Source organism: Chanos chanos, chromosome 10, assembly GCF_902362185.1.
Source record: "Chanos chanos chromosome 10, fChaCha1.1, whole genome shotgun sequence".
Lineage (NCBI taxonomy): Eukaryota > Metazoa > Chordata > Actinopteri > Gonorynchiformes > Chanidae > Chanos > Chanos chanos.
In genome coordinates, this window is record NC_044504.1 from 25536837 (window position 1) to 25558853 (window position 22017).

At 37.5% G+C, this 22017-nt stretch overlaps 1 protein-coding gene across 1 annotated transcript in view; it reads left to right on the plus strand.

The window, feature by feature from the left end:
- The window catches only part of dpp10 (dipeptidyl peptidase like 10), a 77988-nt gene that overhangs the window by 45592 nt on the left and 10379 nt on the right, over positions 1-22017 (plus strand). The window contains exons 4-11 of the mRNA XM_030786430.1: positions 11931-12025; positions 12377-12451; positions 16470-16522; positions 16912-16993; positions 18817-18937; positions 20518-20672; positions 21276-21373; positions 21834-21957. Of these exons, the coding sequence (XP_030642290.1) occupies positions 11931-12025; positions 12377-12451; positions 16470-16522; positions 16912-16993; positions 18817-18937; positions 20518-20672; positions 21276-21373; positions 21834-21957 (803 nt within the window). The remainder of the gene's footprint in view (positions 1-11930; positions 12026-12376; positions 12452-16469; positions 16523-16911; positions 16994-18816; positions 18938-20517; positions 20673-21275; positions 21374-21833; positions 21958-22017) is intronic.

The following is a 22017-nucleotide window of genomic DNA, read 5'->3' on the forward strand; positions in this document are numbered from 1 at the left end:
AGCTTGCTGTGAACTTAGTGTACACACAGTGTAAACATTCTGTTAAGACTTGATAAGCAGGCAGTTTGTAGATGCGAAGCACTTCATGGACCTCACTTGTTCCTCACTCACTCGCTTACCTAGTCACTCACTCACTCACTCACTCACTCACTCACTCACTCACTCACTCACTCACTCAGGACCAGCAGGACCAGGTTAAAGTAAGGGTGTGAAGTAAATGTGTGAAGTAGCCAACAACTATTTTCATTACAGCAGTGCTGTTAAAACCAGAACAGAATTAACTCCAATAGAAATGTCCAACTCAAATCCATATCCTTGAGCAGGGTTGTGGAGATGAACTCTGGCATGTTAGACTCGTGTTTCACATCTATGACACAATACATCCCAGGTATTAGGATATGAGTACCTCATGAGTCCTAGAGAAAAAAGTGATGCCATTTAACGGGAGAGGTCTAACCAACTTTAAGATTTTTCCACAAAGCCTTTGTTAACAAGAATATCTAATATCAAGACAAGGTCTCACTCTGTGGGCATCTCCCAAGAAAAACACATGCACATTCATAATAAGCTACTCATTATTCGCTCCATGTGAAAGGTAAGTGCGAGAACAGAGATGGAACATTCTAGAACATTTTAGCAACAACTAAAACTTTTACACCAACACAGCGATAAACAGTAACCACAATAATAAAGAGTCAGTGTTAAGTACTGCAGTGTTTGATGATGATGATAATAATAATAATAATAATAATAATAATAATAACAACAACAACAACAACAACAACAACAACAACAACAACAACAATGATGATAATAATAATAATAATAATAATTAAAAATGTAATAAGAAATAGGCCTTTCCATGTGGTCATTTTATATAAACTATTTATTGATTGAATTTACAGACAATCCGCTATATCGTTATACGTATCATTATCGAGATATGAAACGACCTATATGGGGTTATGAGATTTTGGTCATATCGCACAGCCCTAGCATACAGTACAGAGATTTTGGCGTGGCTATAAAGGACAAATGATTCCTACTCAGGTTGAGTGGTGTTACAAGTAGGCCGTTGGCTCAGAACAGGGTCCTGCAGGAGGTCAGAGCAGGAGGGACAGAAGTATAAAGGCCTCATTCTGGGAGCAGACGCTTGGGACTGGAATCTTGCAGACCTCAGAATGGATACCCCAGTGTTGGGGCAGGGAAGTGAAGATAAAAGAAGAGAGAGAGCAAGAAAGTTTAAGCAACCTGAGGCATGCGGTAGTTTTTTGAAGTGTTTTAGAATGGCATAGATTCTGATTTAATCGCAGCACTAGTGTGTAAGTGCAAAGCAAAGTGCGAGAACGATTTTCAGGCCTGTATCTGGAAAGTCATAGCTAGTTAAGGGCTAAAGTGAAGAGGTACGTTTTTAGCATTCTTTTAAGAATATTTGGCAAGCTGGCTTCTCTGATATCTATAGGTAGTGTGTTCCATAGCTTTCGGGTGTGATTGACAAAGGCTGCATCCCCGATTTTCTTTCTGCTGTTGCTGAAAAACTTACTGATAAACCAGCAGCAGATGATTGCAGTGTTCTTGAGGGCAAATAGTTGACAAGGGAGTTAACAATGTGGCTTGGTCCTAGCCCATTAAGAGCTTTGTATATAAGGAGGAGGACTTTAAAATCAGTTCTAAAAGTTACAGGAGGCTAGTGAAGATTAGCTAAAACAGGACTAATGTGCTCTCTCCGCTTGGTCCTGGTTCGTAGCTGAGATACAGAGTTTTGAATTAGCTGGAGTCTCTCAGTGTTTTTTTCGGGAGGCCAGTAAAAAGTGCATTACAGTAATCGAGTCGGCTTGAAATAGAGGTTTCTCAGCATCTTTTTGATTTATAAATGGTCGTAGTTTAGCTATGTTTCTAAGGTGGAAAAATTTTGTTTTCATCACCTTGTTAATGTGGGACTTGAAGCTTAGGTCTGAATCTAAGATAACGCCAAGACTGGTAACCTCAGATTTAATCCAGGGAGTTAATTTCCTCAGATTATTAAACAGCATTTTTCTTTTTGTTTTAGGTCCAACCAGTAGGATTTCAGTTTTGTCCTCGTTTAACTTCAAGAAATTATTGCTCATCCATTTATTTATTGCCAAAAGACAAGTAGCAATGGAGTTTATAGCTGCAGAATCATTAGGTTCACCAGAGATGTACAGTTGCGTGTCATCTGCATAACTATGGAAACAAACATTGTACTCTCTAATGATGTCACCAAGTGGCAGCATGTATAGTGAGAATAATAAGACAGCTTCCTTGTGCAACCCCAAAACAGATGTCATATGTCTCAGACCCATGATCTCCAAGACTGACTTAAAACTTTATCCCCTTGATGTATGTTTTGAACAAGTTTAGCACACACTCAGAGAGACCAAACAACTTTTCAAGACGATTGATTAGGATATCATGGTCAGTCATATCAAATGCTGTGCTTAGGTCTAAGAAGACAAGAATTGGGACCTTGTTTTCATTAGATTTTAGTCTGAGGTTGCTGATTATTTTAGTAAGTGCAGTTTCAGTGCTGTGGTATGTTCTAAAGCCTGATTGAAATTCCTCCAGTATATTGTTTTCTTTAAGAAAAGAGTTTATTTGCCCTGAAGCTATCTTTTCAAGTATCTTACTAATGAATGGAAGGTTGGATATTGTCCTATAGTGGGTCAGTGCATTACCATATAGGGTAGGTTTCTTTAGGAAGGGTTTTACAATAGCTGTTTTGAAGGCATCTGGGAAGATGCTTGTTTGAGGAGATGTATTTGTAATCTTCAGGGTGTGACTTGAAACGCTGTCGAACACTTGCTTAAAAAATGCTGTAGGTACAGGGTCAGTACATGAGGTGGAGGAGTTACTCTCAGTGACAGTCTTGCAAAGCTCAGTTAATGTAATACAGGTGAATTTTCCTGTGGTTACATTTTTTTACAGGGTTTGCAGAGGTCATCTGTGTTTACATCAGCAGCAATAGTGGCACTAATTGAAGTTACTTTGTTACTGAAGAACAATGCAAATTCTTCACATTCTGATGCAGAGAACTGTGGCGGAGTGGGGGCGGTGTTAAGTAACTGGTCAATAGTGGAGAATAATCTTCTAGAGTTTCAAGTATTCTTTGTAATACTCTTGGAAAAGTAATCCTTTCTTGCCAGATGCTTTGTTATAGGCAGACCCGGCTTCTTTTTATATATTAGTGAACTGTGAGCCTAGTTTTCCTCCATTTTCCTTCAGGTGCCCAACAGTATGTCTTCATCACATTAACACTGTTCTTGTTTAACCGTGGAGAGATTCTGTCAGCCGACTTCTTTTTTTACCTTTAGTGGAGCAGCAGTAGTTAAAGCAGATGACAAGGTATTGTTGAAAATTTCAACCATGTCATTTAAAGAGCAGTTATAACTGTATGGCTCAAATGATCCCATAATATTTGATAACTTTGCTTCAGCCTCGCCATCTAGGAATCTCTCTTGAACCAAAAATTCCCTTTTAGTCTTTGTTAAGATTGGGTTGGCATAAAAAAACACACAGTGATGATCAGAAATAGGTAATTCAAATACTGAAACTTTACCAGTGTTTAACCCTGTTGTTGTTACTAAATCTAGAATGTTACCTTGCTGATGAGTCACCTCATTTACACGTTAGATAAGTCCCAAGCTGTCCAGTAAATTCACAAGCTCCATAGCTTTGGAGTTATTCTTTTTTATTAATATGAATATTCAAGTCTCCATTCAAGATTAATCTATCATATCTAGTGATACCAAGTGAGATCAGCTCTGAGAAGTCCTGTAGAAATAGTGATGAATATCTTGGTGGCCGATATTGTAATGATGAACACTGATAATTCTGCTTTGAGCTCAAACTGTGTAGGGAATATGGCAGCAATCCCTCCTTTCCTGTTTTGTTTGATTGACTGATAAAAATTGTAGTTTGGAGGACTCACCTATATCAGTGTTGCTACACCAATAGTGCAGTTTAGCCAGATCTTGACTAAAAACATACGATGCTAGCTCTTTTCAATTATCAGATCATTAATCAAAAAAGATTTGTCAGCCAATAATCTGACATTAACAGAGCTAATTTCAGCTGTAGTGATTCTGTGACAGTAAAGGAGACTGGTGGTGGCTGAACAATGACAAATTTAAGATTACCTGGACAGGTACCAGATGGTCTGTGATTGCTCCAATGTGTTTGACCATGACCAGCTGTTTAAGATCACCGGTATGTTTAAGGAGGCGGCATTTTGATGCCGCAACCTTTGATGTGGGTTACGAGGCTTCTCCCGGTGGTTCTTTTCAGGTGAAAAGCGGGTGAATGTGAATCTGGTCCGACAGGGTCTGTGCTCTTAGACCGCTTCACAAGACATAGTACTTCCTCTGTTTAGACGTGCTAGCAAACATGTCCCAAATATTCATGACTGTTTATATATGTTCATGACTAATCACTCTCTGCTTATATGTAAAACCCTGCAGTACCATCACATGTAGCCTTTTCAGACCTCAGACACATAGCATGGACTTTGGTATTATGAACATACTGTATTATTGTATTAAGTACAATAGTAGCTACTATGGGAACATCCAGAAACTGTCTCAAACTGAAGAGAGCAGAGATCCTCTTAGAATATGTGTATAAATTTGTGTCATGTATGGCAGCATGGTGAATTTATATTTAGGTCTGTAAAAACTTGGCCACGGGTTCTCATTTTATGCCAACATAAGTAATCTCATTAAAGCTGGCATGTTCTGTACTCACCATGTTTATAGCCTATGTGTTTTATCTGACATTATTTTATTACTATTTCCACATTTACATGCATTCCATGGCAATACGCAAAGAACAAATGTCATCCCGGTCTCTTATCCCCAACCCCTCCCCTTTACCACTCCTTCCTCATAGGCAGCAGTGTTCTTGCAAGTAATAAGAGAAGCAGTCTATATGCATATTGCAAGTGGTCAGTCCAGGGATTAGGCAACAGCATCTGGCCTTGCATTCAGCCTAAACTCAAATTACAGTGAGTGCTGTGTTATCCATAGTTAATATGTCTTTCTCACTTTTACTCAGTAGGCAACATTCAGACCAGTTCAAGTTTGTGGATTATGGATGTGCATGGCTTTTAGCTGTCATTTCCATAAAAAATGGAATTAACGTTCAATATTTGGAGCACTTCAATTCAAACCAAGGGCAAGATAAATGGGCATGTGGATACCTAGGGAAACCAGACACCTTCATCAATAGTCATCATCAAAAAGGCAGACTAATTTACCACAGTTCCTCGCTGCATCATGTTTTAACGTTCATGAATATTATTGTCGGATTCACTCTTCCACTGCACCTGGTTTCTTGTTGATAAGATTCAATAGATGTTAGCTGCATAAAATCTGCACATGAATAATGCCATTCAGATGCTTCTTCAAATGCCCTTTGGTTTAAATTTAAGAACCCAACTACCATCAAAATCAGTAAATGAATCAGATACATGAGGTGCATAAATATGTTGTCGTGGATTTATTTTGTTGATGCACACGATGACATACCTACCTCCTCTCTGACTATGGAACGCAAAGGGCTAATAGTATAACAAAATGCATGTGTAATAGTGAAGTTTCACTCAAGTCACACCAAGCAGCTCTCAGTCTCTCTTTGAAAGGCATTCTCATCTTAAGAAGTTCAGATTACTCGCATGTTCTAAGAAAAATGAGAAAAATAGAAAAAGAAAATAAGGATTGTCATAATGGGAAATGAACACATGAATGAGTGCATGCCTTGTTGTTGGTTCAATCGCACATGACGTAGAAGTTCACTGAGAGTCAGTGACATGTGTAGCCCTGAGATAAATCCCCCCCAAAAAATAACAAGTTGCTTGAATTTGAATAATGTACCAGGCAAAATATTCATTCATTCCAGTTTACAAGCTCACTCTTGTAGATGTAATACCATCAATAAAAAAAAAAAAAAAACATGAACAAAAACCCTACTTGAAAATCAAATACATGCTTGGGTCTAGAGGAAAAACATTCCTTGAAATGCCAAACTGATTTTATTGCCTTCTTAGTTTTGATATATCCTACAATGTAATATTTCCTGAATCTTATAAATAATTCCACTTTTGTATAACTTTTGAAACACGAAACATCATTATAGTGATAAAACTTGTAAGACGGATATTCATCAGAAAAAAAAGCATTATTTAGCACTATTCAAATTAGCTTTAAACGTCACTATTTTAATGATCAACAATGAGCCCTCAGTTTCTTTTGAGCAGTCATGTGTTCACTCATATGGGTGAAGACTAATACTATGTAAAACTTACCCTGAGGTTTATGCCTTATGTCTGTTCGTGAAGTTACATCATGATTAAAACCACACATATGCAGCATGGGCATTCTTTGTGCTTATTGGTCGGAGACATGAGAGTGACACGTTGAGTTGTTGCATAAGTCATACTTGCCTTAAACCAATCACTCTCTGGGGACAGATCGCTGCAGCTGACTCATTTATGAACATTAATTTTGTATAAAAAAAACTCAGCTGTTTTAGAGCATTTTGTATGCTCTAAAACAGCTGAGTAGTAAGAGAGATATACTCCTTTATTGACGAACAGTATTTGAAGTCTTCTGTTTGGAGATAAACTTTGGAGGTAAATTAAAATTTAAATCATGCAAATGCCACATACACAGCTCAAACAGCAAACGGCATTACTACATTCACCTCAGAGGACAGCTGGGCAGAGTTACATATTGCTCATGATAATTTCATCAACATTACTATCAGGGCACTGATAAAAATGTTTGTTGTATTCTCTGAGAGTGGTGGTCTTGCATCATACATTCGCTTCACTTCACCTGACTCTCCTCACCACTGACCAAAGAGATGTTTCACTATCATGAATAGTCTGGTTCCAAATTACTACTACTGCCTCACTGCTCATTGTCCATGCAGCTCACAGCTTGCACTGAGAACTAAAGGGTTCTCTCTCCTGTAGAAGAGACACAAAACCCAGGTGTCTGATAAGGCCTTTAACGCACGGAAAATAAATTAAACAAGTCTGTTTTCTGTTTCCTGCTCAGGTTTTACTCTTGCCAAATTAATTTAAACAGCTTTTAACGGTATTGTGTTGATAGCATGTGTATCTCCATATAGCAAGTCAGGTAGTCAAGAAACTTTTCAGAGAATAATTACAGTATAAAGCTCTGTAACACTGAGCATTTAGCAACAGAGATAACCTTGGAAACTGAGCTATTGTAGAATGGCTTGAATTCTGTCAGCCTTTTAGAATGCCATTCACATGCCCAAAATTGCAGGGTTGGGTGCTAATTTGAAAGATGAACTGTGCATGCATTCAGTTTAATTTAAAGACTTTTTTCATAGAACAATCAGAGATTGAAGATCATACACAGAATCTGCAGGTGATTCTCTGTCTTTGTCTCCTAGAATAAGAATGCCAGAGTCACTCGGCATTCAGTAGGTTTTTATTTGTGTGTGTGATCAACTCTTGTTAACATTTCTGTAAAGGAGGGGAGGGGGATGGGGATGCACAATGGTTTACAAATGAAACATTCAGATGCACAAGAAGACAATGCTGTACACAGAGCACAAAGGTATACATTAATTATAATGATAAAATTAATAATAACAATAATGACAACAGTAATAAAAGGAACAGTGATAAGTGGGTCGAGATATTGTTCATATCTATAAAAGCAAGAGTATAATACCACATAAATATATATAATAGCACAAAAAAACGAGAAACACAGAGATACTGGAAAAACCAAAAGTCCTTTTAGAAAGTCTTGGATTTTGGCAGACAAGATCTCTCATTTTTTATGAGTTGACACCTTAGCTTTATTCAGTTTAGCTGTTGTACATTCCATATGAACTGTTCTTTGTAAATACAGTTCCCAATTTTTTTTTTTTAGTGGAGATTCCGATCCAAAACTGCAGGAGAGCTTTTTGTGGCTGTGAAACCTGTTAGGTATATCTTATGTTGAATCGACCTCAGTCCAAGACTTGAGTCATCAGACATAAATGGGGAGTTAGTGGAATGCTGACAACAAGTAGCTTGGATAGCACATCCACAGTAAAATTCCACAGATTCGCAACTTTGGAACAACCCCAGAGCACTTGTAAAAACGTTCCAGTTGAGTTATTATTGCAAATGGTACAATTATAGGATGTCATGTTCATCTGATACCTTCTGTAAGGGGTTGCATTCACTCTGTGGATGGTTTTGTGGTTAGTGGATAAGCTGATGAGCCAGACCTTTTGAGGCTTGACTTAAATTAAACCAGACAATGTGACAACCCAGGGTAGGATTAAATGAAGAAAGCTCTCATTCCCATAACTGTTCAACAGCCAGACACTTACCAGAAAGTTGTAATAGAGTGTTATATATCAAGGACACCCTGCCTGGTCAGCTAATTTAGGGCTTCATCCAATCTGACATTGGGTGATTCATAGGTAGATGATTGTACATATGCCTGCACTGCAGTGTGAAGTTGAGAATACACAAAAGTGTAAGGAAGCAGGGAGATTGAAAGCATTTTGGAGTTCTTGAAATGGATGCAGGCCATTATCACCAGACCATGTCACCAACAGCACTGATACCCTAAGAGGACCAAAAAGGATTTCTGAGTGGTTTGTCACCAACCAACAACCTGGAGCTGTGCCCGAGGGTAGTTATTAACCTTATTAATCTTAAATAGACCAACCAGGAACTTTTTGCCTTTATTCCAAATATTCACTGAGTTTGACATTATATAGCGTAGCCAAAATTATCGTTGACTCAGACATGTCCAGTAAACAGCAAATCTTGCAGCCTATGAGTTTTTGCTAGGGTTTCCTCAATGCTTCTCCAATGTACAGCGGGTGTTTTTTGGCCACTGACAATTTTTGTGGCAGGACGCACACATAAGAATTCTGACAAATGCACTTGTTTGCCAACTATCTTGTGATGCTCTTATCACACTGGTTACCTCATTATGCATTAAAGTTATGCAGTGTTTGTTGTGAAAATACATAGATGCATAGGCAGTGCTATACTACCAAACAGACCATTTCCAGAGGATTTCTGTTTTATTCTTTGCAATACCTTTGAAATTATTGTGTTGTGCACTTCCATTAAAAAGGTAAAAAGTGCAAAATCTTCAGCCAATTTTCAGGATTTCTTTTGAATAGGTAAAATATGGTTTTTGCTGTCTATCCAAGGTCTGAACTCTATTCAAGCTTTTGATCTTTAACAACCAGAGCTATTAAGGTAAAGTAATTAGACATCTAATCTCAGGCTTCCTGCATGTACTTAAAATCAAGTTTCAAATCATCAGGCTTTAATGCTAGCAAATCAGAGTTTAATGAAAGGAAAAATATAAATGGGGATGTACTTAGCTAAGCCTTTTTTCAAAACAAGACCTGCAGGATGGAGAAATTCTGTTAACACACAGTAAAATTCCTGACTCCAACTGAGGCCTGTAATAGCGTGTAATAAACTGTTTTATTAATGTAAGTGTTTAATCTGTGTATAGTATATACAGGAAGCTCTTTTGGATATAGTAAATGAATACTCAGATGAGCTTAAACATACTATATTAAAAATTTGTGGGAAAATTAAAACAGCACATTCTAACCCAGAAAGTGGTCTATTCAATGCTATGAAATTGTTCTGGGCACATGAAACTCTTCTGGGTGTATTTAACTGTTCAGAGTGTTGGATTTATGAAACTGTTTGGCTTGGGGTAAACAGTTCTGTGTGAAACTGTTCTGGATATACTACAAGGTGTAGAAGACTTTTTTGAGTTTTAGCAAACAGCGCTTAGTAAATTGCTTTGACTGTAGTTTGTTAAAACCAACTGTGTATTGTTCCTGAGTCAGCCCTTCACCATTAGAGCACATGCAGTCTGAATTCAGGCATTCATGTTTCTCTGTTCTCCAGCTCTGATAGGATCTACTGGATATGGCTGGTGTTACACAATCTTAACTGAATCATTTAATAGTTTGTTGCATGTTTTATATGAATATTTATTCCTTAATGTCTTTAGCTACACCCACTGCCTTTTAACTTGGAGTAAACTGCCTGTGAATTCCTTCCATCTGTAAACATCTGCGCTGGAATGGTCTCACTGTGTCCTCTGTACATGTGTGTCTGTGTGTTTGTGTGAGAACAGTATTGACCAGAAAGTTACAACTTAAAATTTGGCATTTTAAAAGTTTGTTGCATTTGCAATGTGGTGCTAACATCTGTTACATCATAGACCAAACCAGGCAGAAGATTTTACCTCTACAATTGCTGAGTATTTTTCATTATTCAAAGCTCCTTTAGACCAAGGGCATTACTAATACATAAGTACCATCTTACATATTTTAGTGAGTCACATAACTTGAAGTTACAGTCAGGCCCAAAAGAAAGGAAAAAAGAACCAACAACAACAAAAAAAGTGTACAATGTACAAGTGGCCAAGAAGAGTGAATAGCTGAAATGTCTCCTCTCATCAGCTTTTATAGGGAACAAAAAGTCTTAAAACATTAGAAAATTGAATTTTTTTTATAAAAGTGTATCGAAGAAATGCAGCAAGTCATAAGACTCTTAGTCATTGTGAATAAAGCAGTAGTCAAATGTCAAGTAAGGAATTTAAGCGTTGAAAAAACACACAGTGTGACATGGAGTCTTTGTCCAAATTCTGAACTGACCCCTCATTATTAATCTGCATTCAACTAACAGTCATGCATTACTGTTTAAGTGATATTTTACTGCTTTGTAAACAGTTAAATCTCTGTTGTTCGGGTTAAGGATTAAAAGAGAGTTTGTTAGTAGGAGCATGTTAGACATTTTGGACCTGAAATGCGTGGCTCTTATTTAAAAGGATGACATCAGTCACATCTGAGCTGAATTGTGACATTAATGTCTCTTATAGGTGCTGTAATTAATGCTGCGTCCTGTTGTGATGACAGATACAAATGTTCCAGGCCACATCCAGATGAGAGAGAGCTCTCAGCCTTCAGTCAAACAAATAACTACCAATGAGAGTTGACACAGAGCCTATGATTGGGCAGGAATGAGAAATCATTGGAGAAGTTAACTGGAATGACCTCTCCACCTTAATGAGAGTTGTTTTGAGTTGAAAGGCTCAAAACACTTTTTCATAGAGGGATATTTCTCACTTAGGGATGGACTTTGTTCTCTCATTTGCTGCCCTGTTGGCTATATGTTTGTGTGTGTGTGTGTGTGTGTGTGTGTATGTGTGTGTGTGTGCAGATAAGAGTGGGACCAATAAGAGAGCAGAGAGACCGTCAGTTACTAACCACATAAAAAAATACATCCGTGAAAGCCTTTGTTTTGTAGCGTGAAGATTTCATTTACATTAGCGCCCCTGTATCCCTTGTCCACAGGGAGCCTGTCCACTGCCCAGAGAGATACTCAGAGGGCTTTCTAAGGCTGTTAGACGTGTGAAAATGTCCTTCAGGATCTTTTTGAACCTGTCAGTGTGACAGTGGAACTGTTTTTTTCCCCTATATGAAACGCCTTACATTGCAGTCACTTTATAAGCATATGACAAGTTTCAGGGTTCCATCATGCAGATGCAGCAGCTTATCAGATATAAAGAGTATCTTAAGGCACGCCATTTCATTATTAGATTCCAAACACATTCAGGGTTGTCTCATGTAGTTAATCATAGGCTGTTAACAGACGAAGTTAATGTGAAACACAACCTAGACATTCTCTGATATCTACCTTTTAGCTCTATTACACACACTGTTGTGGCAGCCAAAGAGTGCATTAACCAGCTGTGTTGTAAAGGTTTGTGTTGTGTTTGACAGCTGTGGTTTTCCTTTCATAGCTATCATTTGTGAGTGAAATATCAATAACGTGGCAATATTTTATATGCTGGCTGGCTCTTAAGGTCTGTGTCTTTTTTCATCTCTTCCAGATTCTGAAGTTATCTACAAGAATCATAATGGCCATGTGATCAAATTTAACATTCTCACTAATGAAACCGTGATCGTTTTGATGAACAGCACATTTGTAAGTATACCTGTTCTGTTTATGTCAACATATATACTCATTATTATTATTATTATTATTATTATTGTTTGTATATTCACAGTAGTTCAAAGTGCTTTAAAAGCAAGGTAGAAGAAGGTTACAGTTGCCTTTATGTCAAATAAAATTAAAGATGATGCTGAGGAAGATGAGGTTGCTGTATGTCCATGGTATATTCTGTAGTACAGTGTATTCATTAAACAGAATGGTATAGCTCTGTTTAGTTTTCTAAAGTATACAGGTATAGACACAAGATAAAATGCAGATCACCATAAATAAAATGAATATGGTTCCAAATCTTTAATTTATTTCTCTTTTGTTCTTCCTTTTCAGGTTGCTTTTAAAGCCACTAAGTATTCCATAAGCCCAGATATGAAGTATGTGCTTTTCGCTTATGATGTTAAACAGGTACATTTTTTATTTGTGAGTTTTTTTTTTTCCTGAACAAACTATTGAAACACAGCTGTGTAACTCTCCTGATGAGCAGGTACTTGAGGCATGACGTAAATCAATCATGCAGCCACACATGAATAAAAGCTACCATAAACAAATGACAGTGTTTAACAAATTGAAGCCAGAATGAACCCAGTAATTAGCTGGGTGAAATAAGTGCACTACAAAAGAGCTAAGCAGAATTTCAGCACAGTAAAAGAGAAAATGAGCATTTGGTGTGTCCCTAGAGAGCTACAGATGTCCGCTGAGATAAAGGATTACAACATTATGTTTGTTGGTTTGAGATTCTCTAGTTTAGTGTTGTTAGATGTTCCCATGACACAATGACACACTAAAGACTGTTTTTAATGTAGAGGTAATTTCTATAATGAGCGCTTGAGCATCAACATAGCTAACACAGCTAAATGGAGATTTAATGACTTCGGAGACCCTTAAGGAGTATAGTGTCTCGCTCTCTCCCTCTTTTCCCTCTCTCTATCCCTCTCTCTCTTTCTCCCTCTCTCTTTTTCCATTAAGGCTTCTATTGTGCTTTCTTTCTTTCTTTCCTTCTGCACTCTCTTCAGACGGTTTCAGTCTCTTTTTGTTGATGTCGTTTGTATAGTGCTTAGGTTATGACCCGCCTAAATGTAACTACGGTGAGATTTACTCACTTGGAATTACTGTAGTGACGATGTGATAACACTTTCCTTGAATGCCTTGTAATGAACTACTCATATGCCTTGTGTATCATGAGATACTGGTTCACTGGATAGTGGAATCTAATCCACCTCATTCGGCTCATGTTTAGCAAACAGACCTGGCAAGTCAGCTCTTTTCCTCTGACAGACTTGTCAAACACACTCTTTCCTTTGGCTGAGACACTGTATTTGATATAATTATGAGCTTTTAGTCAAAATGAGGATGTGTAAAATGAGAACTACAAATGTAGATTGAATTGTGAGAAAAACAAGCATCAGGATTACTTACAGGAACAGAAATATCAATCTACTCGCATATTTTCACTTTCACTATTTTCACATTCAGAGCATTATTTTTTTAATCATAACGTCACGTCTGCCAACTCCCAATGTTTTGCATAACATGGATTACTTCCATTCCATGGGCAGATTCTGACAAGAGCTGACATTGATTTACAACCTTAATCAAAGTTCTCTAAAATACCTATTTTGAAAAGATTGCATCAGTGAACTATCAACACACCCTAATGTTTGTCTTCCTCCAGTTGAAGTGAAAGGTGTAATCTTGGACAGCAAATGTAAATCCACAACAGCTCTGAACTATTTCATGGATTACACACTTTAATCTTGTAACCTGCAGCGATTAAGCCCGATAAACACCCAAATTCACCATTAACACCTTGTGTTTGTCAGTTACTGATAATATGAGCTCTGTCTTTCTCTCAGGCTTTTAAAGATGCAGGTGTAGATAATATGACAAAGGGTTATCATACTTTTTGAAAATCTACATTCACTCTGAACATCTGGATGTGGACTTCAGAGAGGAAAACAAAAGGGAAGAATGTTTTTACTGTGAAAAGATAATACTGCCTATTCAAGACACGTAACTCGACTGCTGGGTAAGTTCTCTCACTTCCAGAGTCGAACAGATGAATGCAATTCTTTCATCTGATAATTACAGCTGTTAGACTGTTTATCATACTACAGCCTATTTCCGACTCTATTTCGTTCTGTCAGAAGTGTTTGGCTTCTGTTAGTCTCTCTTTGGAAGATGTTTGATGAACACAGAGCTTAAAGTCAAACCACAAAGTTTTGATTGGATTTAAGCTGAGGAAATAACTGATTGAAGGCTAAAACCATCACGTGCACCAGCATTGCTGCCTGAAAGCAGATCAGAGTATGGGACAATCAAGATGGTTTTCATATAGATTTCAGCTTGTTAATAGATTGTATACATTAGACCGTGAATTTCATTATGAGCTGTGCTTGCATTTAGCACTCATAAATTTTCCTGGAAGCAGTCTAAAACTTAGCCAATAAGTGCATATCTGTTATGTGAAATATAAGACTAGTCATATATATGCTACATATAATCAGAGTGTTCAGCATAGAATAAATGTACTTAAGAATGGCAGTTTGTCTTGTATAGCATTTTTTTATTGGTTTATGTTCCTTGCTGTGGATCTGTAGTTCCACAGACTGTTGTGATTTGATTTATTTTTATATTTGTGTAAAGATAAAATAAAGATATCGTGTGTAAAGATCAGAAAGAACCCTGACCATGAAACTTTTTCACTCGACAATGGGTTTTCATATAATCTGCTCCAGAGATTGAAGAGCGAATGAAAAGGACTCTAGACAAAACCATTAAAAAAAAAAACAACCCTGGGTGAACTTATTGTATAACACATCAAAGGTCTTGAACTCTGCATATATCAGTCTCATGCTAGAGTTAATGTACAGCTGGAGTCCTGTCTGTCTGTGATGTTAAGGCGTTAACTATGAACATAATGTAAGCCCTCTGAATAAACGGATATCAGGTTGGAAATGTTGGTTGTATTTTCAGACTTGTACTATTTCAAACTTGACAGTTGTAACACCACAATTTGTGCAAAATTAACAGTTAATTATCACCATTTTGATGGTGTCATTTTTGTTTGTGTAACAGCAGTTTCAATCAAATGAGCTGTTTTCTCATTTATAACAGATGGAGCACAAATACAATATACTGAGTAGTTCTATGGAGCATGAGGGTGGTTCTGGGACATCTTTGCCGACATGTAGTAACACCATAGTGTAATAAAACACGCATGATTGTCTGTCAGGCTTTCGAGGGTTCATCTGGAGCAAGACAGTCGATGCATCGCCTATAAAATCTGCCGTCCGACATGTTTTTTTTTTTTCTTTTTTGGGGGAAAGTGGTGTCATTTGTCAAAGCTGTGGGAGCCCTCCCATTGATATAACTGTGCTTTACGGCAACTATTTCTGGCAAATGAGTGGACCGCTCATCAATCTCTCTGTTATCACTCCTCACATCACCATCGCTCTAAACCCATTTCCCTTCATCCTCCTCTGGTCTTCTTTGCATAATTCAACACAGTGAAATGCATCCTCAAGAGTTAAAAGAGCTCTTTTTAATACTGGTCATCTATTCTACCCTGTCATCCCAATATTCAATCCCCTCTGCCTCTCACACTGATTTATTTCTCGAGCTTTAGGGAAATTTTAAAAAAGCGCCCACCAGTCTACCTAATTTTTTCCTCTGGCTGAAAGCTTTCCATGTGGAATATATCTACTATCTTGTCTCCCCATTTTTATAATTGACTTGTTTTCCATAGAGAGTGTTGTAACGGACTAAAAAGCTATGAATTGTCAGCAGTCTTTTCTTTATGTCTGAAAGATAATTCAAAACTTCGGACATGACGGTGAACATTTTTTCATCTGCCTTTGTCAGTTATTGTTTACTTGTCCTTATCTGCACTCAGAAAGCTTGGGTATGTATGGCAGGATTGTGTTATGCATTAACGGTGGATTATTGTTTCATTGGGTTTAGCCTGTCTGGACTAAAGAGTGATGGAATCACGTCTGAGGATCTGGGTGTTGTGTTTAATCTCGAAATGCAAAATGTTTGAACCTCCTTGAGCTGACCTCTTCAAAACCTCCGATCCATGCCAGACAGGAAATTCGCCCCTGCTCTTTTAATGATTCTGAGTGGGGCACAGTTTTTTTGCTGAACATTTAGGGCCCCGTTAGTTCACAGGAAGCACTGTTTGGAGTGCTTTTCAAAAATACTTTCATAATCAGGTACAGTCAGGTGCGACATTTTAACTTCACGCAACAATGCAGTCCTTTATTACTCTGTGCTCTGTGGATCATGGTTTATTTAATGGATGTTTGTTGAAATTTAAGCATCTCAATTTTTCAAACCATCACTAGAACCCATCTTTGGTTATATAATTGGTTTCGATTCTTTCGTCACAGTTTGTCATACTGTCTTTCTCTCTCTCTTTCTCCAGGTCTACCGGCACTCTTTCACTGCCTCCTACATAATTTACAACATTTTTACAAGGTACTGTGATACCAGTTTAAATGTGTTACCATAACACAGATTAGGAGTGGAAGAATTAGAGAGATCTAATGAAACTTTTCAATTCATAACATATCACGCATTCTTGAGAATCCATAAAAGAAGTGAGAGAAGACATTTAGTGTCATAAGACATGCATGATGCACATTTTGGCTGGATAAGTATTAAAGCAAAAGTAATTTAAACACATGAGTACATAATTGGTCCTGAATGTGCTGTAAGTTATTGTTTATTTAAGTTATTCAAAGTTGTGCTAATAGGTTATTATTCTTTTTATTCTATTATGAACTGAGTGTAATGTACTAAAAATACAAAGCCCTCAAACTAAGCTATGATATTTAATGTTTGCGTGTCATTACACTTCTTTCCAGGGAGGTTTGGGAGCTGGACCCTCCTGAGGTTTTGAACTCCAGACTGCAGCATGCGGCTTGGGGTGTTCAGGGACAGCAGCTGGTGAGACTCATGTCTGTTTTATTTGGTTATGCATGAGGTGTATCTACTGCCTGAGATCTCTAAGAAATTACAAAATTCTCTTTCTCTGGAGGTTTGGGAAATAAAATCTCATGAATGCTGAGCAGAATTGGTTTGCTGTACCCTTGTTAAGACTAAGATATCCAGCTTAAAGGACCACAGTGATTCTGAACATGCAAGAGATAAACATCAGGGCAGTTCAGCCAGAATACCTGATAAATAGCATATTTTCATACACTTGTTTGTGTTTTTGATGGTAAAATACATGTGCCAGTCAGACTTATATAAAAGCCATTCAAAGGAGTGGTTTTAATAATGACAAATATTTAAAATATGGAAAATGGGCTATTAATCAGAGCAACTTGAACCGTTTGAGATATTTTTATACTTGATGTAGTTGTACATTCATTCTCTGTTCGTAATGAGGATGTCATCTGATTAAGCTGCAAATCACAGCAATTTTCATTTCTGTTCAGTATTGTTATAACAAAAGAGTTGCCAATCTGTCAGTGTGATTCTCCCATTCTGTCTGAGTCTAGTTCTCGTTGATTGTTTTGCTGTCTTGTCTCGCCTTTGAACAAAGTGAGAAACAACGCACATTGTAGCAGACGTTTTGGTGCGCTACCCCGTCTTCACTCTATTCTTTCGGAGTAATCTTACTTTGAATTTTCTTCCAAAACCATCTGTCATAGTTTTCAGTTAAAATTTTATCCACACTAACTTTTATATTTGCTAGCTGGGCTGAGAAAATACAAGTGAAATGAACATTACCATGCAAACCATGGCAGACAAAGTGGGTTCTGAGTACTGTCAGATATTAAAGGCAAAGACACACTGACAAGGCCATGTTATGACAAGCTCCTGTTTTGATGTGACTGTTCTTGACAAGTTCTTTGACTCAAGTGAGTAGTGATTTACCACAATAGAATCAGAGGGGTTTTACTGTGTGTGAATTTACAAGCTCTGTTTTACGTTTCTGTGAGGTTTTCTAAAGCCCAGCCTTTGGTTAAATCACACTGTTTCTCTGTGATCTGAAAGCAGAGAGGACTTGAGTCAGGTAGTAATGCTAATCACTGTGTCAAAACTATGAGGTGATGTAGACACCAGCCTTTGAGTTGTGGAGTCAAACCACCTCGTATCATTGTTTAAATTACAGTATAACTAAGCCTTACCCTTTAGTAAAACTCTAATTAACTGTTATGTGCTGTAAAATAGCTTTAACATATTGATCATCATTCTGATCCAAACTGAAGTGTACTTCCTCAGCTGAATGGCTTGTCCAGTCCCAATGAAATAATATCTCTGTCAATCCCTATAAACAGACTGTGGGAGCTTTGTAAACGCATGGGCATTACTCATTTTGTATGTGCGTAATCCTCTGTCTTAAACTGACATGTTCTGGATACACTGTATTTACTACCTTACAGACAACTGAATCTGAGCCTCAAGGCCAGAAATTGATTTACTTTTTCACTGTAAATGTGTTCTCAGTAACAGATTACACACATTCAGTCTTTACAACAGTGCCACCGTGTATTTATGGCTCTTAGACACTCTGACCAGGAGAGGCAAGCTGATAAAATTTTTACTGTGGCTGTTTTATTTAGAGGTTCAGGAAAAAAGAAAAACAAATGAAAAGCTTTGTTTTGTTACTGTTATGGTGACAACAACAATAGCATTGATGAGGCTTGTGGTTGTAATGATGATGATTTGAGTGATGAAGCTGTTCCACTTCAGCGTTAAATGGACTGTGTATGAGGAGACAGAAGCTTATTTTTTCTATGCCAACTTTCCTCCACCTACAGGTCTACATATTTGAAAACAATATTTATTACCAGTCAGATGTGAAGAGTAACTCTTTGCGTCTGACGTCCTCGGGTAAAGAAGGGGTCATATTCAACGGCATTGCTGATTGGCTGTATGAGGGTAAGTGAGAGTGTACTCAAGAACGATTCCTATCTCGTCTCTACTGTGTGCCAATTTGGAAAAGACAAAACTCTTGACTTTTTGCCACCGGTTATTAAATGGTGGTGTGTGTCTGTGGAGACACTATTCCCTAAACAGTCTTAGTGAAGTGGGTTTGGATAGAGCAGATCTGAAGTGGTTTAGATGATACAGAGCAGTGATTTGAGTAGCATTTGTACATACCTCTGGGTTGTACATTTTAATGGCTACTCTGTCTGTGCTAATGTACAAAACAGCCTCATGAACCTTAGAGTTCTGATTACAGAGGATGCATTCATGTACAGAGGCAGCATTATGTGTTGAACCAGAGTGGTTTTTACAGGTTCACAAAATCCTAAGTGTTTCTGTTGACATTTCTTAAACATTTCCCTTCAGCATGCCAATGAATTTTCCTCCTAATGAAATCGCTTTGGCTCCCTAAAGAGGATAGACTCTTACAATGTATTTTCATTTAAGAGAAAAACAATGGTATTGTTTCTCAGTGTGCATTTTATGGATCATTTAGCAGTCACATAAATTGAAAGACTGAGCATGAGTAAAGTATTGATTTTTATGACAGAGACTGTGGAAAAGCAGAGTTCTCAAGGGTATTTTTTGTTCAAAGGAACAGTTGTAATTTTTTCAAATGGCTCCCAGTGAGGGATGAATGACATATTAAATTAGAGTCAGATGCGTGGTTGTCCCAGGATGTTTACAGTGCCACATTTGTTGAGATCATTCTAATTAAAGTGAGGAGAAGATAGTCAATCAAGAGTCTGGACACAGACACAGGGATTATAAAAGAATGATTGACAGCAGAAACACTGAATCTGATCAGACAGCCATACTGGACTTGAGCACATATTATGGGTCTAGGCTTCATTAACTTTTCATGTTTAGCCTTGATATGGTCACATTTCCATGGACCAGAATAAAATGTTCACAGATAGCTTCCGAGAGAAAAAAAATGTAAGGGGTGATTTTTTTTTGGTTTCTCTCTTCGCATATTAACAAAAAAAATTCAATTACTTTTCACTGTGGTGAGGAGGTGACTATACGGAGGGGTGAATTATTTCAAAATACCCAGCCAAGACAATGATTATCCATTAAGTTTTAAATTTGCCAGTTTCACCTCAGTTTTGTTATCTTCAGCTGTTTGATATTCATATTATTGAAAAGATATTTAAAATGTTGGTCTCATTGTTAGCCTGAATATTCTTAATCTCACTGCTAGAAGTTCTTTAACTGAAGACTGATCTGTATGCCTCGTACCTCTGTCAGGTTCATTTTAAGTCAAACTTCTACACAGTATTCCTGGTCAGATTCAGATTCATTCATTATTTTCTTATCTGATGTTCAAAATGGTTATATTAATCCGACATGTCCAGTGGGCACAGTCTGATAACACAACTGAATATTGAAATGAAAACATAATTCAAACAAAATATTTTTTAACATTCTATGAAATAAATGACTGTCTGGGCGTATATGTATTTTTTTTTGTGCGTTTGTGTGTGTGTGTGTGTGTGTGTGTGTGTGTGTGTGTGTGTGTGTGTGTTTAGAGGAGATCTTGCAGTCTCATGTAGCTCACTGGTGGTCTCCTGATGGTGAGAGGCTAGCCTTTCTGGTCCTCAATGACAGTCTGGTCCCTAACATGGCTCTTCCTTCCTTCACTGGAGCAACTTATCCCAAAGGGAAACAGTACCCTTATCCTAAGGCAAGTCCTAACCTTAAACCTCTAAGCTAATCAGAGATGTTACGGCCTCACTAAGCTCTGACCTTATGATCGCTAACATAAAGCAAGTCTATACATTGACAGCTTATGACTTTGTGTCATATCACTTTCGATAACAATAGGACTTGTTAATAAATGTCTTATTGCATCATATCAACCTGACCTTATAACCCTAACCCTGAAGCAAGTCCTGAATTATGAGCTGCATCATGTTTCTGGAGACTCCAAAAACTTATATGGGAAATCAAAGATATACAGACCACCTAGTATTGCTTTAACGTCGAGAAATTGATCAATTAGGCACAGTAGTATCATTTGGTTATATAGTGGTCATTAATCTTATTAATTCTATTAAAATACATGAGCACATTTACTAATTAACACCCACCTACTCTCTTTCACAGTCATTTAAATGAAACTAGATGAAAATATGCTTACCTGTGGATCACACTGGGCACTACTCCAAGAATCTAAGTGTTAATTATATTGTGTTATGTAGTGTGCACAATTTCAGAATGACAATTAAAATCTTATGTTGTGTAACAGTTTTTTTGTAATGCTTATCAGTGAACGCTGTGTTGGCAGGCTGGACAGCCCAATCCTGAGGTGAAACTCTTTGTGGTGAATCTCTATGGCCCAACACACACTCTGGAGCTAACACCACCTGATGATGTCAGATTCAGGTATGTGTATGTGTGTGTTTGTGTCTGTAGGCCTCAGGATCTGTCAGAATACTGCTGATTACCATTGATGAGTCCAAAGCCTAAACAGTCCTTATTGTGGTGACTTAACACTCATTTTGGCATTTTGAGCGTAGCAGTAACTGCTGTTCTTTTTTAAACAAATATGTGTTACTCTGTTTCATCATGGTTATATTTTCAATTCATGTTTATGACGTCCCTATAATAGCAGTGTAAACTGTTTTGAGGTCTTCAGCAGAATGACATGCATGTTTTAGAGGGGATATTATTTGAAATGTCTCTATTGTTACCAAATGTTTATAATCTCACTGTTAGTAACTGTGACAAGTTCAGCTAAAATCAGTCCAATAACCTTATATATACATATGCACACATGTATACATATACAGCTGTGTAAAGACACTGGTAATGAGTATTACTGATTACAGTTATGGTTTTTTAGGGAGCACTATGTAGTCATGGTAAAATGGATTAGTAAGACGAAGACAGCGGTGAGATGGTTAAACCGTGCCCAGAACATGTCTGTTTTGACAGTGTGTGACACGACCACAGGTGCTTGCATAAAGGTAGGCGCTTACATATAGACCATAATTTACCTTTTCATAGCACATTGGGTCTTCCTAGGC